The sequence below is a fragment of the Mus caroli genome, unplaced genomic scaffold, assembly GCF_978045245.1.
Source record: "Mus caroli unplaced genomic scaffold, Mus_caroli_1 scaffold_3, whole genome shotgun sequence".
In the NCBI taxonomy this organism is placed as follows: Eukaryota; Metazoa; Chordata; class Mammalia; order Rodentia; family Muridae; genus Mus; species Mus caroli.
The window spans coordinates 51884708-51904991 of record NW_028227258.1 but is presented as its reverse complement, the minus strand read 5'-3'; the positions used below and the strand labels follow the sequence as shown (position 1 = coordinate 51904991).

Sequence of the window (20284 nt, the reverse complement as noted above, 5' to 3'; positions counted from 1 at the left end):
TTGCTTCATCCTGTCAAGTGAAATAGACATCTCAAGCCTGGCAATTCTCTCTTATGGGCATGTAGGTTAGTGTGAGAATCTCAAGCCTTGAGCAAACCAAAGCTAAAGCTTACTAGAATCTTACCTAATGCTTTAAATCCAATCCAGCATGAGGAAAGCATTATGGGTAAGAATCTGGAGGCACAAAGAAGGAAATACCTTGCCCGTGGTCACACAGATCAGGACTACAGTTAAGGCCAGGTGTCACGGCTCCACAGTGCACAGCCAGTCACACACTCCAGGCCTACATACTACTCTTTTAACATTTTGAGCATGCACACATATGCACATGCCCTGGTGCATGTTCCTGGAGGACAATTTTCAAGAATCCACTTACACTTTCCACAATGCAAACCAAGCACTGAACCAGGGTGCGAGGCTTGGCAGCAGTGTCCTTTACCGCTGAGCCATCTCTCCAGCCCAGGCCTAGTCATTCTTAACAGAGAAAAGCTATGGTGGAAAATCATTATGGGGCAGGACACAGAATACAATTTACATCTACAGCTGATTGTAACAAACCATGAAAGGGGTGCTAACCATTTTAAATGTAAGTTCAATAAGAACAAAATCTCAGTTTTTAAAAATAAATTCCTTGAACTTAGCGTGTGGCGGCACACACCTGTAACCTGTGCACCGAGAAGGCTGTGTGGAAGGCCAGCCTGAGCTGCAGGAGGCCCCGTCTCAAAAAGTGCAAACAAGAAGTGGGATGGCAAGGTGACTAAGTGATGGCTGCCGAGCCTGACAACCTGACCCATCTCCAGGGCCTGTGTGGTGAAAGGAGAGGACCAAGTGGCCTGCACATGTGCTTCATGGCGAGTTCATGGAGATGCACACATGCACACACACATGCACGCACGCGTGCGCGCACACACACACACACACACACAATGTAATAAAGTAATAAAAAGGCTTTTTGAAGAAAAAAGAACTAGGAGGAAAGCATAAATATGTAAAATATATTTGTGCATACAGATAGCTCAAGTATGCTTGGTAAAACTGGTAGCAAGGAGAGGCTTTTTGCTTCCTATTTTCTTAAGTCCCCTTTTAAGAAATCTTTTCTACCAAGGCATTTTATTTATACTCATGTTTTTGTTTTATATTCCTGGAAAAAGATCCCAGTAATCTTCCTCCTGGGTGTTTTCATGGCTCGTGCTGCATCTGAGACTATCAGTACAATGAAACCAAGCCAGCAGGGTGGGGGTGGATTGTTCCGTCTGGTTCTCCGAGGTCTCTGAGCTGCACATCAATCAAATCTGGGGCTGTCCATGCAGTCCATGGCTAGCCTGGCAGTGAGGCTCTGCGGTCATCGGTGATGAGCAGGGCATCCATGCTTCCTCCTGGCTAACGGTTAGGAAGCAGGAACTCCAGCATGGGCTGGTGAGGATGGGCTGTGTCTCTTCAGCACCATTTACACTCTTGAGAGCATCAGCCAGCAAGTTCATGTGACCCATTATGGAAGCGGAGAAAGAGTTTTGGTTTTAGCTAGGAAAAGCTTCCTTACCTTTTAAAGATTATTCGTTCCTGGGCTGTGTGTACAGATCACTCACGTAGTATATGAAAGGTCCTGTGTTCAGTCCCTAGCACCACAAAAATCAAACTTTAAAAAGGATATTTTTCAAAAGATTCACTCTTGATGAATGTTTAAAAGAGAAATGTCTGAAAAAAATGAAAAACCAAAGTCCAGCTGGTATGAAACTGGAGAGGTTGCTAAGAAACATTTTGTTAGTTAGCAAGGTGCTGAGGGCTGCGTGTCAGCACAGAGAAAAGCTGGACAGGAAAATGAAAGAAGGGATTTGACCTTTTTGACAAATACAGTGAAGAATAACAGAGTCCTCGGTGCTGGTGTGGACAGGCAATGCTGGCCATCGAGGAACAGCCTAGAAGGATCCCTTAATCCAGTTTGCTTGATTTCCAAGTTAGTGGCTATCACCCTTGAAAAGCTTTGTTTTGGGGGAAGGGCAGACAAAGCCCAGCGAGGCACAGAGAAAGTCTGACACAGTGGTGCTCGCCTCTGTCCTGTTGCCGGCCATTCTGAACCCTCGGCCCATTTCCCTAGGCAGAAACCAGCTTTGCTCTGTACAGCCTTCTGCTCGTGCCTTAACTCCAGCATTCAGTTCAGATACAAAAACAGATAAAATGAATTGGCGAGGAGCCAGCAGGAGGCAGACGGGTAAAGAGTGCTCTGCCTTGGGTCTCTGAGGCACCTGCAACAGTCTGAGGCCTTCCTGCCTGCTCAGAGTTGGGGGTTGGGGTGGGGGGTGAGGGGTAGAGGTGGGGGTGAGGGGTAGAGGTGGGGGCTGATGCCGACCTCCATGGGCACCCAACCAGGACCTCTCATCACACAGGCTTGCAATTCTGAGGCAGGCAGGCAGCTCCTAAGCCTTCTCCACCCAGCAGCAGCTGTGCAAGCATCTGTTGCCTATGCACTAAGAACCCTGCGCTGGCCAGGGTCCATTCCGCTCCCCTCCATTGCATTGGCAGCAGGTTCTAGCCACCTTAGTGGCAAAAAGGTGCTCTGCAAATTGCATCATAGGCACAGGTGGAAAGGGAGTTGCTAGTGATGGATTCCAATACAAGCAGCCCCAGCTCCATGCTATACAATCTGACAGGTATATCTGTCACCACATCTGCCACCTTTGTGTCAGAATCCCTGAGGGAGGGACCCTGGAAGAGCATTTTAAACAGGCTCCCTATAAGCCTCAGGCAGACATGTAGGGGCATATTTTCCCATCTACCTCGCTGCCCTAAGAGGTTGTACAGGAGGCAGGAGGTGGGAAAGATGCCATCCTTCAAGCAAGTGTGTCAAGAATACACACCATGGACCTGGAGCCTCATGACCTGTTCAGAAGGGGTGAACTGGATGAGGCTCAACGGGATCTCACCTCCTACAGACACCTCAGTCAGTGCCCACATAATCCACCTCACCCATGCCATCACTTCACAGGTTGGCGGCCTACACTGCAATCCAAGCGCTCAGAAGCGTCGGCAGGACGGCCAGTCTATGTTATACAGTGCCCCACACCATACTCCACTAGAGTGCCTTACCACTCCGCCGCCCTTTCTCCCCCTCCGCCAACAGACACCTTCACATGCCTCATTAATTAAATAATCTTTTTATTTCTCATGCACTAGGAAAAATGGGTCATATGAAACACTGTTCTTCATAACAAAGGCCTCGGTCTAGAACATAACACAAGAGGCTGGCTGGGAACTGGGTCTGGTCAAAGACCTGGAAAACCCCAAAGAAGGTGCCACCTCCAGGGCTAGTAACAGTTCCAGCACCCTCCAACTGCAATAGCCTCCAACTGAGACAGGGCAGGGCAGCTGCCCCCTCCCACAGGGGTACAAGGGGGCTGGTAACAAAGGAACACGTGGGCTGGGGAGGAACGGGGCTGATGGGCAGTAACTCAGCAGGGGCAGCGGGCCAGCCCCTCAGGCCAGGCCTCCAGGGCCGTGAGTGAGCCTAAGTCCTGCTCTGCCCAGTGCAGACCAGCTGGAACTTCAGAGGCTGAGCAGCCAGTGCCACAGCAGAGAGATAACGAGCCCCTCCTGTCCCACAGCCACATAAACAAGAGGGAAACTCAACTTGAACTCTAACTAAAGCCTGGGTTCCCGGTGCTCAAGGGGCCAGCCCTACACAACCATCCCAAGCCCCTGTGGACACTGAGGACACCGTAGGACAGCCAGACTTCTGACAATTCTGGGATGGGTCACTAGCAGGGCCAACTCTTAAATCTCAGCCACCAGGTACCACCTGAGCCGAGACAATAATGAAGCAGATTCCTGGACTTGCTTTCACTGAGGTGGCCCAGAGGCAAGACATGGTCAAAGACATGCAGGACAGAAACATAGCACGGAGACATGCAGAGACCACATCAGGTGGGAGGGGTCTAATCACGGACACAATCAAGTCGCTGAGATGGGACAAGCACTGCACAGACCAGGTGCACTAAGGCCCTGGGCTCATGACAATGCCCACTTCCTCTGGGATGATCTCCAGCATCTCACTTTGGACGGCCTGTGTGATAAGTGCCAGCTCCTGGCATAGCGTCTCATAGCGGTAGCCCACTCGGATGTCTGGCACGTTGGTACGGCGGATATCATTGCCCTCAGGGCCCTCCTTGGTATAGTTGGGTCCCAGCCAGTGGCTTTTCACCTGCAGGAGTATAGGTAACAGGCAGAGATGCAGGTAGATCCAACTGTCACAGGGACAAGGTCAGGACCCCAAATACAAAGGAAGGGAGAAGGTTAATGGCCAGCCCCAAGCAGGCTAAGTTCCATACCTTGTGAGAGAAGCCACTCATGAGCACGCTGTTACGGGCCAGCTCACACATATCGCAGGAGCTGAGCTTCCACACCTGGGTGGCGATGCTGTACTCCTCCATCAGGGGTTCCTGCACAGGCCAGGTTCCTTGAGGCAGGCATCAGTTCCCTGCCGTCCCCCCCTCCTTTAAGGACTTAGCTAACAGTTGCTAAACTCCAGCAGCAAGGGGGCAGCACCAACCTAGAGACACCCAGTATCCCCCAGACACCTGCCCTTGGCTGCCCGCTGGCCTGGGTCTGACCTTGGTGAAGTGGAACTGCAAGGGATCATCTGTGGACAGCGAGACCATGAGGCCACGGGACAAGTACTCAGGGAGAGGGTTCCGGTGGTAGCTGAGGAACAGGCTGTTGTTGCTGAGCGGGGACATGGCGATGCCGATCTGAGCCAGGTAATACAGGTACTGCAGGACGGGGGCCTGGGCAGGAAGGGGGAATGGAGGACTTGTCAGGTGGCCTCCATGCTGGGAGGGCATGTGTGCTGGCTCTGGGGCTTAGGGGAAGGAGGGTGGTCCAGGCGAGGACTCACATAAGAATGATGAATCCTGGGCTGGGCTCCCCAGCTAGAGGATGGGTGGGAAGAGCTAATTATATTGGGAAGGAGGAATCTGATCTCATGGCTGGGGGAGGAGGAGGATGGGGAAAGCAAGCAGCTGCACGTGGAGGCTGGGGGTGCAGACCCTGACCTTGCGCAGGAGCAGCCCGTGGGAGATGTTCTCGGCCAGCATGAAGGCTGATACCAGGTGGTGGATGGGCCCGGCCTCCCCGCAGTGTGGCCTCAGCACGAACGTGTGGAAACCTCTCTGCCTGTGGGGTATGAAGACAGAGTCAGCCCCAGAGCCTGGGCACGCCTAAGCTCACCTGACCCCAGATCCCACATCACTCATATGTATGCCCTCCAGTGAGTGACAGTGGAGAACTAGGAGAGAAGACAGGGGCAGAGCCCTGATGGGAAAGGATGGAAAATTAAGTCTAAGGGCAGAGAAAGAGCCTATCAGTCCAGGCACAGGGGCCATGGGTGTCAGGGCACTATTGACCTCAGCTCAGGAAGCACGGCACCCCTGGGGTACGCACCTGCGCAGATGGTTCAACATGGCCATGTTAGCGAAGGTGTAGTACAGGTAGTAGGCATAGGGAGGGTTGTCCTCCTCCACCCAAGCTTCTGGGAGGGGACTCTCCAGGTTGAAGACGTGGTTCTCTGGCTTGGACTCATCATCCACGCTATCAAAACCATCCACCTGGTGAGGAGCTGGTGGTCAGGCCTAGAGCCACAGCTGGGGCCAAGCCCAGCTATCTTGCCCCGTCCCAGCCCATGCCACCGCTGCTCACGTGCTCCAGAAAGAGGTGCAGCTCCGGGTGGCTGGCAGGGTGCACAGTAGCCTCAAACAGGGGCAGAAAGATGTTCTCCAGCATCTCTTGGAAGTTGGCCAGCTGGCCCTTGGTGTGGTACACATCGCTGCGGAGAGACAGGACACAAACAGATGCAGGTCAGGGCCAGCAGCAGGCCAGCAAGAGTCAGAGCTGTCATGAGAGGCACTGGAGTGCATTTGCACCACAGTGGGAGCGTGGGACATCCAGACAAACCAGGCTGGACAGACTGTGGCTTGGCCTCTCCTGGCACTCAAGAGTGCCTAGGTTGGCCACTGAAGGCCGGGCCATCCCAGTAGAGCAGGAAGCAGGCCCTGGCCCCTTGTACACAGCAAGGGAGGTTCCTCCCCCTTCAAGGGACACTCACAAGAGGCGGGGCACCTGCACCAGCCAGCGGACATTGGGAGAGTGCACTTTGTGGTTCACTGCCCAGCGTGCCAGCTTGTCCCACTCGTCCCTCGAACGCCCGTAGATGGACAGCCGGAGCTCTGCATTCTGGTATTTGCTCTCCTCCAAGTCTTCCATCACCTCCTAGACACCAGAAGCAATGACATCTACATTCCTCCCTGTCCCGTGTACCCACCCCATGTCTCAATCAGGCCTCTCAACCCGCCCCCTCCTGTCCCTTGAGCCCTCCTACACATGGGCTCTGGCTCAGCAGGGGAGAATGGGCTCCATACCTTGATGATGTGAGCAAAGTACTTCCCAGAAATCTTGTTGTCAGTTTTAATGAAGATCTCTCGGAGTACAGACTCCCCAATAGGGTTGTATTTGGCATTGAATTTGTCAAATCGATGAAAGGTATTCCTGTCCTGGAGATGGGAAGGCCTAGGTCACCCCCCGATCCCTGGTCCTAGTGCTGATCCAACACCCCAGCCGAGCCCATGGGACAGACCGCGTGCACATCCAGCGTGTCCACACTTAAGTCGTAGGCAGTGAGGTTCATGCTCTCAAAGACTTCTCGCAGTGTCTGCTCACGGCCCTGCTCCACGTGCACAATCTCCTCCAGGTGCCGCTTCATGGCCCGCTTGATGAAGCGCAGTAGATGCTTCTGGTTCATGCAGGACGAGGCGTGGATGTGCGTGTCCACCTGCAATGGAAAAGGACTGCTGTGTCCAACAAAGGGTAGGCCTTGGGACCAGGGAGATGGCCCAGCCATCTGTGCTTGTTTGCTATACAAACATGAGGACTGCAGCTGCCATCCACTGACCCCACATAAAAGCCAAGTATGTGCAGCAGCCTGCCTATAATCTTAATATGAGGAAGGCGGAGGCAGGGGCTACAAAAGATAAGCTGGCTAGCTAGACTAACCAATAGCCAAGTCTGCGTTGACGTGAGCAGCTGTGCCTCAGTACATAAGGTAGAGGATACCCAATGTCAACTCTGCCCTCCTACTGCACATGCACACTACATGTGTATGCACCAACACACAACCACATACTTGTAAGCATGCATATATATATATATATTTATATATATATATACACACACACACACATATATATACATACATATATATATATACACACACGACCACATACTTGCAAACATGCATATATATATGTACATATACATATGTATATATACACACACACATACACACACAACCACATACTTGTAAGCATGCATATATATACATATATATACACACACACACATATATATATACATACATATATAATCACACATGACCACATACTTATAAGCATGCATATATATATATACATATATACACACATATATATACATACATATATATATATATACACACACACGACCACATACTTGTAAACATGCATATATATATATATATACATATACATATGTATATGTGTATATGTGTATACACACACACATATACAAATGCAAAGTTTGGGAGAGTCAGCTCAGTGGATAAAGGTGCCTGCCATTAAACCTGAGAAAGTCAAGGCCAGGACCCACACGGTGGAATACAAGAAATGACTCCTGGTAAGCTTTCCTCTGCTTCCACCTGTCCACACCCACAGTCACAAAGTAATTAAAATGTAATAAAAATTTATTTTTTATTTTTAAATTTTATTTAAATTTTTATTACATTAAATAGCATTAATTACAAAAATATTACATTAAAGTGTAATAAATTTTTCACTTTTTAAAGGACAGGTCCACAGCCCAAGCAGTAGGTATAAAAGGATGCTCATATTGGATGCTGGGGGCAATGGGGAGGGACAGCATAGCCTTTGGAGGAGAGAAGTAGGCCAGGACACAGAGGCCATGAGCTGAGGGCCCACCTTACGGATATTGTAGAAGTCCCGGTGTGGCACTTTCTTCTGAGCAGCGAGCTCCTTCATCTCATTGAGCAAAACGTGCATCTGGAATTTGGAACTCAGGTACTGCAGCCGGCGGTAGCAGAATGACTTTCTGGAGAAGAGGAAAGAAGAAAGAAGCTCAGGGGACTGCTCCTGGGTGAGCTGAAGACAGGAGCACAGAAAGAGGGCAGCCAACTAGGAGTAGGTGACCAGGGAGTGGCAAGAGACAAGGTGACAGTTGTCTGGGGCAGGGTGGGGCTGGGGCAGGGCTGGGGTGAGATGAGCTGAATGGACAGGCGGCAACTCACATGGGACCATTGATGATCAGGGCCATCAGCACATTGACGTCAGCTACAAATTCCTGTAGGTCAGGGTAGGGAAGCTCCACCTCCGGACAGCTGGCACACAGGACGTTCAGGTGAGGAGAGCAAGCCAAGTCCTCCGGCCCCTCCAAGCCAAGGTGTACCACAGGGTGTACCCAAACTCACATGACCCCACTTACTGCTCATCAGGGTCCCTGCGGGTGTAGACATGCACCACACCACGCACCATGCGCAGACCCAAGCCCAGGTCCCCAGGCATGGCGCTTGGCTCACAGTGCTCATACGGGTGCTGCTCCAGCGCAGGGGGATGCACTGGGGCATCTGCAAGGAGGAGAGGAAGAATCAGGTCTGGGGAGTTTCACGGCCAGCAGCTACCCAATCTATGGGCTCCATGAAGGGCAAGGTATGTCAGAAGCCCCAAAACAGTAGCTATGGTTTCCATCCTCCACCCTCCTGGATGTAGAAAGAGCCTGGGGTCAGAGGTGGGGGAGATGCAGATAGGACAGAAGTGCCTAGGCTCCAAGCCTAGACACCCAGGACAGTTGGGGTTGGAGAGGGATGGGCGCTCCCACCAGCAGATACAGGGGTATCAGGACTCTGTTCATAGGTTCGAGTCTCCAGGGGCTTCTCAGCCAGCTGCTGCAGGTAACGGCGGGTGGTGGGACAGAAGCTCTGCAGTGATAGGGCCATGTACTTCTCCCGGATGAAAAGTGCCCGCACCACACTTTTGGCTGCATCTAAGAGGTCTGTGAATGGTACCTGAAGACAAGGACAAGCAGTCGCTTTCTTTGGTCTCTGTGCTCACTCATGTTCACACTCACCTCCTGCCTGTGGCCTCACCCAGACCTCACACTGCCTACCCCCAGCAACAAAGGCCTCAAACCAGGGACCATCCAACCTTCTCTGGTCCCAGCAAATCAGTGAGCCCACAGCCTCTGCCACTCCAGGCACCAGAAAAAGAAATGCCCTCTCCAGCTCCCACCAGTTCCCCAGGCCAGAACCCTCTAAAACATATGGGTGGAAACCTAAGGGTTCATTCCACACTCACCCCACACTTCTCTTCCCCAGAGATGATGACCCTCTGAAATTCCCGTTCCAGTACCACATCACGTTCCCAGAGACCCCTGTCACCCTGTCCCTCTCCTTGCTCCTTGTACAAACTATAGGAAAGAGAGATAAAACATGGGTCGGAGATAGCCATGGTGCAGACCCATCCTCGTGTCATCTGTACATGCCCCTCTGCCCTCCTTACTGTAAGTCTGAGTCGCTGTCTGTCTTCAGGAAATCTTGCTTGGCTCGAAGAAGAATATCTGGCTCCAGCCTAAAGGTGGGAAGAGTCAAGTCTGGTAGAGCACAAGCAATGGCTGCAGCCTTCAGGTCCCAGCACTGTCCCAGCTTCTGACCACATACTGTCACATGCGGTCCATGGGCAGGCCTGAACGCTCTGGGCTGTTCTCACCCCACTTCAAAGGTGAGAAAACAACTCCAGAAGTTAGTTATCCAGTAGACTGGGAGCCTACAGGAAGAGGGATCCAGCAGTAGCTAGACTCCAAAGAATGTGTTCTATGCTGCCTTCCAGGCAGACCTCAAAGAGTCAACAGGACAGGGAAGGGGCAGCAGCGGGCTCACTTGACATCCTGGCTGATCTGGCGCTCCAGCCGCTGCCTCCGCTCCTCTAGCTGCTCAATGGGGCTTTCCTCTGGGAACTCATAAGGGGCGCTACGAAGCTCACTCTCAGCCAGTGAGCGGCTGAACAACTCCTGGTACCAGTAAGAGAAAGGAGGAAAGGTTAGGTGGCCTCTAAGCCCTCTGCCCCTGCCCTCCCCTGCAGAGCCTGGGCAAAGGGTGAGGGCAGGAGCCAGGGTTCCCAGGAGAGGCTTAGCATCAGGGACAGGATGATGAGAGGATGGCCCAAGATGAGAGGTGGCTGAGGTAGAGGGTACAGCAACAGAGGCAGAGTTTGAGGTGAGGAGGTACAAGGGTGCTACCTCAGCGATCTCCTTGCATTTGCCATCCATAGACGTGCGCAGGTCAAGCGGGAAGTGCTTGAGGCAAGGGGCGTTGCCTGGCAGGGATCGGGCAGACTGTAGCGGAGAGGCCCCCAGACCGCTTCGAGCTTCTGCAGAGACAGTGGTGCCAAGGTCAAGGGGAAGAGGGACAGGGCCTGGATGTCTCTGAAAGCCAAGAGCCCCTTTCCATCCTGGGGCCAGACCCTATTAAAAGTCAGGGCCTAGACACTGGACAATACTTCCACTGAGACAGAAGAGCCAGCCGTGGGGCTCCTAAGGGTATTCATCCGTATTAAACAAAGGCCCTTCACCACCCCAGGCTCAGGGAGGAGGTCCTCGGCCTGACTGTGGAGTAAGCACTTGAGGTGGGAGTAGCCCACTCCCTTACTTAGTTCAAAAGAATTTATCTGTCTATGACTATTTTCCAAAAAGGGATGTACGTGTACACATGTATACACACACACACACACACACACACACTCACACACACACACACCAGGCACTCAGTCAGGACTAGTGGTTACACTAAGAATCATCAACTTCTAGGGTACTAACCCAGGGTCAGATTTACCCTGGCCTAACAGATCCTTCACTGAGATGAACAGAACCACTGGCTGCTTTCCTAGACCTGCCAGGCACAGGCAAAGTACAGCAGCCACCCAGCTCTGACCTGAGAAGCAACTCTCAAGAAAGAGGACCTGGTTAGCCAGAAACCCCTTCTCCCACTGGAGGCCTGTCCTCTCCAGGACCCTGGCTGGAGCTGCCAAGATGAGGACAGATTCCAGGATACCCGTCCCACATCTGGCTGACCCTTCAAAGGGAACTGCCACAGTCCGTGCCACTTGGAGGCCCTAGGATCTAAGCTGGAGGCCCCATGGAGGGCCCTGGGAAAGGGAGAATTGGAAGCGAGGGATTCTTTCTATTCCAACAAGGGCAGACCTCTTCATGGGTCCTACCACAAGGCTAACACGGACGTCAGAAGCTGCTGTCTCCTGGGCTGCCTAAGCTCCTAGCCCACCGCAAAAGAACCTCCAGTTTCAGCCTCCTCTTGCTGGAAGCTCTCCCCAGACTATCTGGTTCTTCCAGCCAGCTGTAGAAGACCCGCCTCTCCAGAACCCTCTCCCCCACCTCCACTCTGGCTTAGAAAAGGACGCAGCAGCTCTGTCTAGGCATTGTGCCTTAAGGTCTCTGTGCCCACTTCATAGTACTCCAGGTACAGTCCCAACGCTGGGCAAAGAGGGGTGCTTACCCTAAATCAGAACCCAGCTACTTACTTGCCTTGGTCCCTACTGGAACGCTACCTGCAGAGTTCAAGAGTACTCTGGTCAGCAGCCCTGTGCCCCTTGTCTGCCTGTTCGCCTTGTAAAGCTGCAGCCAGTCCCCCAGGACAGCTCAGGGGCTGGCATGGGCCATACCAAGTGCAACTATAAGCAGGGGAGACCCTGAGATGGCCACAAGTAGGGGGCTGGGAGAGTTCAGGGGGGTTCAGAAATCCAGGGAAGGAGCAAGAGTTGTGAGGTGAGAACTCTAACAGGGCTGTAACCTCTTCCATGCCAGTGAGACCACCCAGATCCAGGGTCTCAACAGGGAGAAACAAGACAAGCTGATGTGGCCAAGGCAGCCTGGCAGGGGAGGGGCCAAGTCTCCTTAAAACCACAGCCCCAGGGGACAGAAAGTGGACACAGCCTGGCTGGCTAAAGGGTAGAAGGAGAGACACAGAGGGAGGCCAGCAATCCTCCCCTGAGCCCTGCAGCCTCAGGCTGGCTTTCTCTACCCACCACTGTCTTTTGGGCCCTGACTACAGACTCTTCAAGAGAGACAAGGTCTGTGCTACCCAGGAGCCGGCTGGTAGTTGGAACACTGGTCTAATGTGGATAGGAGCTAGTTACGGAGGCTTCCTAGACCACACGGGCAGCACTCTTCACGGCAGCTGCAAGGCTACTGTCAGGTGAGGACAACCTGTTTAGGAAGAGCACCTTGGAAAATGGGAACCGCATGTGGAAGGCACATAGGCTCTGCTTTTGTTTACTTGCTTGTTTTAACCTCTGGACACAGGCTATCAGTGGGTGAGAAGTAGCCTTGTCCTACCTGGCCACAGCCCTAGGACTCACAGGGAAATGTCCTACAAGCGCTCTATAAAGCTTAGGTTAGAGCCCTAAGCCCATGTGACTGCAATTAGGAATTCCTGGGACCCTCTAAACACTTCCTACATGGAGACCCTTCAGTGAGGGGGGTGAGAGACTCACAGGGAAATGTCCTACAAGCGCTCTATAAAGCTTAGGTTAGAGCCCTAAGCCCATGTGACTGCAATTAGGAATTCCTGGGACCCTCTAAACACTTCCTACATGGAGACCCTTCAGTGAGGGGGGTGAGAGGGTCTCTGAGCCCAGTGCAGGGTCAGGGCTGATAAGAGGGACAGAGCACCAAGGAGAAAAGATCTCTGTAGGGATGAGGTGATGCGACTTCCCCCTTGCAAGAGAGCAGAATAGGAGGAAGAAGCAAAGAGCAACACCTACTCACCCAACCCAGGGTTCAGATCCTAGCCTGGGTGGTAGTAGCACAAACCTTTAATCCCAGCACTCGGTAGGCAGAGGCAGGGGCAGGTGGATCTCTGTGAGTTCCAGGACAGCTAAGACTACACACAGACAAACCCTGTCTCAAAAAACAACCAAACAAAAAGGAACCCAGAGCCTTCTTAAATTCAGCTCCAGACCACTTGGGGGCTTTGTTTTCTGTCTTTTGCTTTACTGGGACCACACCTGAGGTCTTGTGTAAGCTAGGGAAGTCCTTACCACTGGGCCATATCCTCATTCTTTTCTATTTCTACTTCCAGCCAGGATCTTACCAAATGTCTATGCATGCCTGGAGCTCATGATTCTCCTGCCTCAGCTTCCCAAATAGCTAATTACAGGAATGTGTCACTAAAACCAAGCCACCAACCACTTCTAGAGTCCCTGAAGGCAGACCACAGGGCTGCAGAAAGGAAGACAGAGCCCTCATTTTAAACCCTTTCCTATCAGATAGGCCTGGAACTACACAAAAGAGCTAGGTGAGTCAGAAGGGTTCCAGCAGCCAGAGCCATCCTCCTACTATGCCACAAGACTGTAAAAGACTGCTAGGGACTCACCAGAGGAGAAACACAGGCATTATCCTCCACTCTCCTAAGCCAGGATCCATCTCCCTGGCCCTGTGCCAAAACTTGGCATCTACAGTACCACACATACAGGCAAAAGCCAAAGGAGACCATACCATCAGCTCCAGGATTCTGGTGCTTAGTCAATCACCTTTGACTGGGAGCATCCTCACTCACTCATCAAGACTGCCACACTAGGCCTTGACCCTAAGTAGAAGATGCTCTCAAGGTATAAGCACCTAAGGGTCTCTGGTTCAGCAACAGAGTAACCAGCACAGAGCTAGCCCCAGGGCATACACCTAGAAGACAGATTCGAGCACAGAGAATCTATCTCAGTACCGTTCAAAGCCTAGACAAGCACAGTCAGCAGGATAAGAATAGGCCAGAGGAGGCTAGTCAGGGTGTCGATACAGGCAGCTATAAGGGGTTGATAACACCCAATCAATCATTGAAATGTCTTTCTTTAGCCATTAGACTTGAGAGTTACAGACACATCCCTGGAAGCACAAACTCTAGTAGCTAAGTCCTCACCAGGATGGACCACAGGACCAGCTGCAGATGGTGCAGAGATGTCCACTTAGGCCCAAAGGATGCAGCGTACATAGCCCACCAGCTATTTCAAGGTCTCCCCACTCTCCTGAAGAAATTCACAACACAGGCCAGGAACAAGTCAACAGGAAGGACACTGGCAATAGAGCCCTAGCTCTGGTGTAGGTGTTAGCAATGCATGACCCCATATGTCAGACCTCACCACCCCCACTCACCAGGAAGGGAGTTCTAGATCTAGGGCCTTGGAAAGAATAAGTAAAGGCAAGTCTAGCCTGAGTCTGCCTGGTACCAATCAGAGTAGCCAGTCCACATTCAGTCTCACACCCTCCCCACTCCATTCACATACACTTCACACGCAGTCTTAGCATCTGCACAAGCTGACACGTGTGCATATACACCTCTTGGGCACCCACATCCACACCCACTCCTTGTTACGGAGGGCAGCATCCCTGACATGGAAACCTCAGGCACCCCCTCCCACCTCCCTCCCTGCGCCACCAAGACAGCCAGTCAGCCGGGGAACCGGGGAACCGAGGTCGAGAGGCATCATTCCAGAGAGGGTGCTGCAGAAGGGGACCTTCTCGTAGGCACTCAGTGGCCTGGACAAGAGGAGGGGAACCCATGCCTGAAACCAAGAACTCTCACCTGGAGCGGCAGCGGAAGCTTGCAGGCCGGCCCGCTTCTTAAAGGGATATTTGGCCTTGGACTTGCCTGGGCCAGGATAGGATGCCATGGCTGGGGCCAAGGCGACAGCGGAGGAACCTCACCGGCTGGGGCCAAGCTCTCCCACATCCAACCCCTTCCTCCGCCCCGCCCCCAGCGGGAGTGACTGATGCAGGAAGCAGCGCCCCGCAGGCGGAAGAGGCTCTGGCCACGATTTCTGATGTTGTCTAGGCAACCTCGGGGAGTGGGGCCTCCATCCTGCCCCTTATCCCTCTCTTCCCACTTCAGTCTTTAGAGTGCCGTGTCTGATGGTGGCTAGGGCCGGGGTCGGGGTGCAGAGAAAACAGATGGAGCAGCACCAGCTCTAAGCTCTTTACCACCCTCACCCCACCTCGGGAACCCTCATCCCTTGCCAAGGCTCTAAGGCAAAGAAGCCAAAGTCCAGGCTAGGCTGGTCCAGCCAGCCAGAGAGAAAAATATTAGGCAAGAATGCCGCCTGAGCTCCAACCTCAAAACCCATTTCCTCCAGGGAAGGAACAACCGTACTCATGAAAACCCAGAGCCTCTGGGGCAGAGCCCCCCTCTTTTCTTCTCCATCTGACCCCTGCTCTAGGGACAGCCCAGCTCCGGGAGGAGGCAGAACTGAGAATTCGAGCCCAGGAGGGAGGGGCCTGTCTTGGGAAAATTCCACTGGCCGGCAGAAGCTGTCTCCTAGGAAGACAGGAAGAGTAGGAGGCTGGGTCTTGTTTGAGGTCGGTGGGAAAGACCCCAGCCTACTCTGGCCTGTCGCTCTGCCTGCACATTCAAGATCTGCTTCCCTGGACCCTTCTAGGAGCCGTTCACGTCCCCTAGGTCTTGCAGACATTGCCAAGACCCCCCACCCACTTATCACCCGACCCAGGCACCTCTGCCTTGGAGTCCCTTTATCAACCACACACGCGCCACACACTTACCTGAGGCCATGCTGCCTAAGTCAGGAGTGGCACCAGAAAGGCAGCCTACGAAAGTCTGCACAGCGAGGGAGCCGGGCTGAGGAGGGGAGAGGGCCCCCACCGGGGCGAAGTCGTGCCACTGGCCCCTGCACCCGCACTGAGAAGCGGGAAGGAAGGCAGGGTTTTCAAAATGGCCAGCTGGCCGGGGGGCGGACTCCCGCCGACTTCAGCGGCCAGACTGACCTCAGGAGACCCCGGAGTCGCGACCCTAAGCCTGCACTCAAGAGGAAACAGGCCACGTGCTCCCCAGAAAACCGGACCCGGAATTCGCCTAGGGTTCTTTCACCACTTTCTGAGAATCAATTAGGGATCCGGCTCCCGTGGCCCGGCTACCGGGGAGTCACGCAACAGGTGCGACCCCGCCGAAACCTTCCGGGCTGCGCGCCAATCTCGCCTACCCCAGGCCCCGCCAAATCCGCGGCCACGCCCCGTTCGGCCACGCCTCTGGCCTCCTGGCCACGCCCCAACCATTTTCCCTGTTCCCTTACGCCACGTGGGCAGCCTCCGGACCAGGGTTGGCCTTGGCTTGGCCCTTTGGTCATGGGCGATTTCTGTGCGTCAGTTTCCTCATCAGTCAGATGGGATGAGGCAATGGAAACACCTCATCCAAAGGAGTTACTGAGGACTGAAGGTAAATCCCCTTTGCACAATGCCTGGCACAAAATCAGGTAGCTATTATTAGGGTCCCAGAATCCATTTCAAGCAGAAGCCCTGCCCCTGAATTCTCCGCATTCCCACCTGAATCTATTTCCTTCTATCAGTCATTGGTAGGCAGGATGTGCCCTTCAAAGCCGGTTCACCATCCCACATTAATTTCTATGTTGACGTTAGACTAGCCAGAATGCCTAGGTTCAAATTCAGACATCTCCACCTACTCTCTGACTGATGGTGAACTCTCTGGGTTTTACCGGTTAACTTTGGCTCTTACACCCGCTCTGATGAAGATAAAGGAGATAATTATAAGTGCTTAGACTTGTGCCTGGCCTGTAAGTTACTTCCCAATCAGTGTTCCTGGAATATTGCTTTGGCCTGGGATCACTATAGCCAGCTCATTGATTTCTCCTTGTGGGTTATGAGAAATTGGGCTGTTTGAATAGGGCCACAGACACCCTCTCAAACAAGGATTCCTGCCTCCCCGGGGCAGCCGTACCTACAGGAACCCTGAAAAGGAAAGTCCTCCCCTTTATCAGCACCAGTTGGTCCCTTCCCTAGCCTCTCCCCTGGGGGAGTCTTTGCCCCCTCACCCAGCCGCTCTAAAGTCTCTGCAGCTGCTTCCAATCCCTCCTCTCCCCAACCGGAACTCTGGGTCCTGATCCCTGATCTCTATCTGCATCCGATGTGGCCTCTAGGGAGTCTCCTATCTGCTATACTAAAACAAACTTTAAAAACTCTTGCCTTAGGCTGGGGGTGTCAGCTCAGGGGCAGTATCCCTCTGCCTTACATGCGAAGGCAAACCAACCCCAGAATTGCATAAAAACGATGAAAATGCAAATTAAAAAAAAAATCCTACAGGTGGCCTCCATAAACTTGGGAGACCAGTGGGGGATGGGAATCCAGCTCACAGAGAATCAGACTAAAATAGAACAAGGAGAACCTTATTCCTACACCATTAGTTACGTTTAAATATCAAACAGAAACCACTAAAAGCATCGGATACAGGTGATGGTGTACTGAGCTGGGACACGCATTATGTGGCTGTAAATACTAATATAATTTAAGAACCGCTTGGCAAAATAAAATCAAGTATCTCTTTAAGTTTCACTGTTTTGACTCAGTAATCCACTTCTAACAAGTCTTTTTTTTTTTTTTAAGATTTATTTATTATTATTCATAACTACACTATAGCTGTCTTCAGAAGCACCAGAAGAGGGAGTCAGATCTCATTATGGGTGGTTGTCAGCCACCATGTGGTTGCTGGGATTTGAACTCAGGACCTTTGGAAGAGCAGTCAGTACTCTTACCCGCTGAGCCATCTCACCAGTCCCACAAGTCTTTTTTTTTTTTTAACTCAAAAATAATTTTATTAGAGTTTAAAGGAAAAGCCCCAGGGTGTACAAGTTGTAACTCTCAGCTTCCTGGAAGAAGAGAAGGGAAGGGAAACACACGTTGGAAGAAAGAGAAAGAAAAAAAGAAAAGGTTCTATCTTTCTGAATTAGCTCAGGAAGGTAGGGGGGCCCAGAAAACCTCATAGGGATTTCCTCAGGGTGTAAGAATCACAAATCTGTTCTTAATTAAAGGGTTGTCAGAAAAATATCCACAAAGTTGTTCAATATTGCAATGTTTACCACAGAAAATTTGGAAACATAAAGGCCTAGCAACAGGGGGATGTTAAATGAACACAATGAAATATAACCATTAACACCGTTCTTGGAGAATCTCTTTAATTGTATGAAAATCTTTACAACATAAAGTTAGATGAAAGAATGGAGTCGAAGAACTACACAGACAGGATGGTCCTAATCATGTAATGTATATGAAGTACACAGAGGAGAAACAGGCAGAAAGTTACCGTAGAAATCAACAAGAATCCAGCAGAGCTCTCTAATCACCTGCAGTCTCCCTCAGACTCAGCAAGTGGGCTATTCTGAATACAGCCCTTAAACATTGTAAGACTGTTGGCTTCCGAGAGAGAAACAAAATAAATCCCAACATTAACGATCAGGTACCATGTGACCATATAGATGCTCACTTACATTCTGGTAAGATGCAGATTTTGACATAATTTTAAAGGGTCACAGCCTTATCCTGGGCCAGGCCTCTGTGGATCCCCTAATTCAGATCTACCTACCTACCCAGCCAATTGGGTGGCAATTCTGTTCTCCACCCAAGCCAGGCAAACCAGTTCATGAGAGCCTTCATCTTGAAGTCCCACCAGCAACAACACACCCTTCAGTCTATAACCTTCCCCCACCCCCATATTTCCAGGTCACATGGTTTTCAGTGGTTGCTTGGAAGTCTGCCCTGCTTCCAGCTAAGCCTCGGTCCCCCACCCACTCAACCCAGGCAAGACTGTGTGTCGAGAGCAGAGTTTGGGGACTGCAGGCCTGAGTCAGCCTGTGGCCTTGGACTTCCTGGTACTGAAGCTTTAATGCTGGGATCTTCCCTCCAAAAACAGCCTCCTCCTCCCAACCTATTTTCACCATGGCTTCTCAGTGGGGACCTTCCTGAACCCCTCCCTACCTCAGCACACTCCTGTTTTTTCTGAAGAACAGCTTCCCTGATTTCCTGACCTTCATTTCTCTGGTAATGTCAACCTGGCTAGGGTAGACCTGTATGAGCAGATACAAGACTCGGGAGAAAGCATCTAAAGCTTGCAAAGGGTGCTTGCCCAGGGCAACCTCCCAAGCCCCGTCCCATCCGCAGACCGATCTAGAATCCAGCTTGACCCAGCAGCTGACTCCTCTCCCTCACCCCAGTCACTGAGCACCGGCTGTGCATCTTTGCAGGTCAGGTATCCAGTGGCTTGCAGCCAAATCCTTGAACCTGTCATCCAAGGCCCTTCACTAGCTGGCCTCAGTTTCCCTCATCTTCCCGCACTCCCACTCTGCCATGTCCAGTCACACCAAACTTTCCAGTCTCTCTAAGCCCACATTTACCTCAAACCTCTTCTCTTTCATCCTCTCCTCTCCCCATACTCACATCCTCCACTTCTGCTGGCCTGGCTCCCTGTGGAAAGTCTGTACACCTCACAACTACCCCTTGTTGTTTAAAACACTGCCTGAACTCAGGATTCTCCTGAATCAACCTACTGCATGCTCTGCGAAGGGTATGCGCTGCTGGCTTTCACACACACACACACACACACACACACACACACACACTTACTTTTTAAAGTCACAATAGATGTGTATATAATTGCCTCTCCTACCAGGGGATGGAAGCAAGGCTTTCAACAGTTCTGAACACCCCCCCCCATATTAGCACCAACCCTTTAATTGTTACTCTGCTTCCCCCAGCCTCCTCCTGTAGACTGCAAGTTCCCAAAGGCAGCTCTTCCTGTGTCAATGTCCCACACTCCATCTGGGGCCCAGCTTCTCACTAAATGTGAGGCGGATCCTGAAATCTCCTTCATTTAGGAAACATGCCCAAATTCCTCAGGCAACAACTGCTTTCACTCACAATGAAATGGCCATCTAAGGCTGTGAATCAAACACCGGAGATGCTGGCCACACCCCCTCATGCAGAAGGGGTCACTATACCCTGTGTGTCTCTCACCTCTAGGACAGGCACTGTACCTCCTGTGCCGGGCCCTCTTTACCAGAACACTGTCCCTAAATTTAATAATCAAATGCAACAACCAGAGGGAAGGCAGGAGGACTCTGTACCCTCAGCAGCTTGGGGAGGACCAAGAATTCGTCACCTTAAGCCTGAGGGTTCAGTGCTCCAGCAACAGCCACAGACCAAGCAAAAGCAGTACCAGAGGCTGTGAAAAACGTTTGCCCCACCCACCCCACCCCCTGTGAATCAAGCTAGTGGCTTCTCCCATAGTCCAGTTTTCGCTTTTGCTCAACTGTTCTTTGTCAGCGGGATGGGGCTAGGAGAAGGGAGATTACCTCTGTTTACTAAGCTATGTGACCTGAAATGAGCTGCAGAGCCACCT

At 51.9% G+C, this 20284-nt stretch overlaps 1 protein-coding gene and 1 pseudogene across 3 annotated transcripts; one reads left to right on the top strand and one right to left on the bottom strand.

Moving 5' to 3' along the window:
• Positions 1–3136: 3136 nt before the first annotated feature.
• On the bottom strand, positions 3137–15762 carry Ampd2 (adenosine monophosphate deaminase 2). 3 transcript variants are annotated; one of them, XM_021158667.2, is made up of 18 exons: positions 15646–15762; positions 10327–10457; positions 9968–10098; positions 9591–9659; positions 9387–9498; positions 8911–9097; positions 8518–8659; positions 8324–8413; positions 7998–8127; positions 6623–6817; positions 6408–6539; positions 6095–6258; positions 5689–5815; positions 5434–5597; positions 5046–5166; positions 4605–4778; positions 4323–4433; positions 3137–4195 (listed from the first exon to the last, which is right to left on the bottom strand). In XM_021158667.2, exons 1-18 carry the CDS (start codon positions 15653–15655, stop codon positions 3989–3991), a joined length of 2397 nt encoding a protein of 798 aa, XP_021014326.1. In that variant the 5' UTR covers positions 15656–15762; the 3' UTR covers positions 3137–3988. The 3 variants fall into 3 exon arrangements, with proteins under 3 accessions (XP_021014326.1, XP_021014323.1, XP_021014328.1); XM_021158664.3 differs by lacking the exon at positions 15646–15762 and adding an exon at positions 14675–15240; XM_021158669.3 differs by lacking the exons at positions 10327–10457; positions 15646–15762 and adding an exon at positions 14675–15241.
• On the top strand, positions 15010–16315 carry LOC147005471 (uncharacterized; annotated as a pseudogene).
• Positions 16316–20284: the final 3969 nt, after the last annotated feature.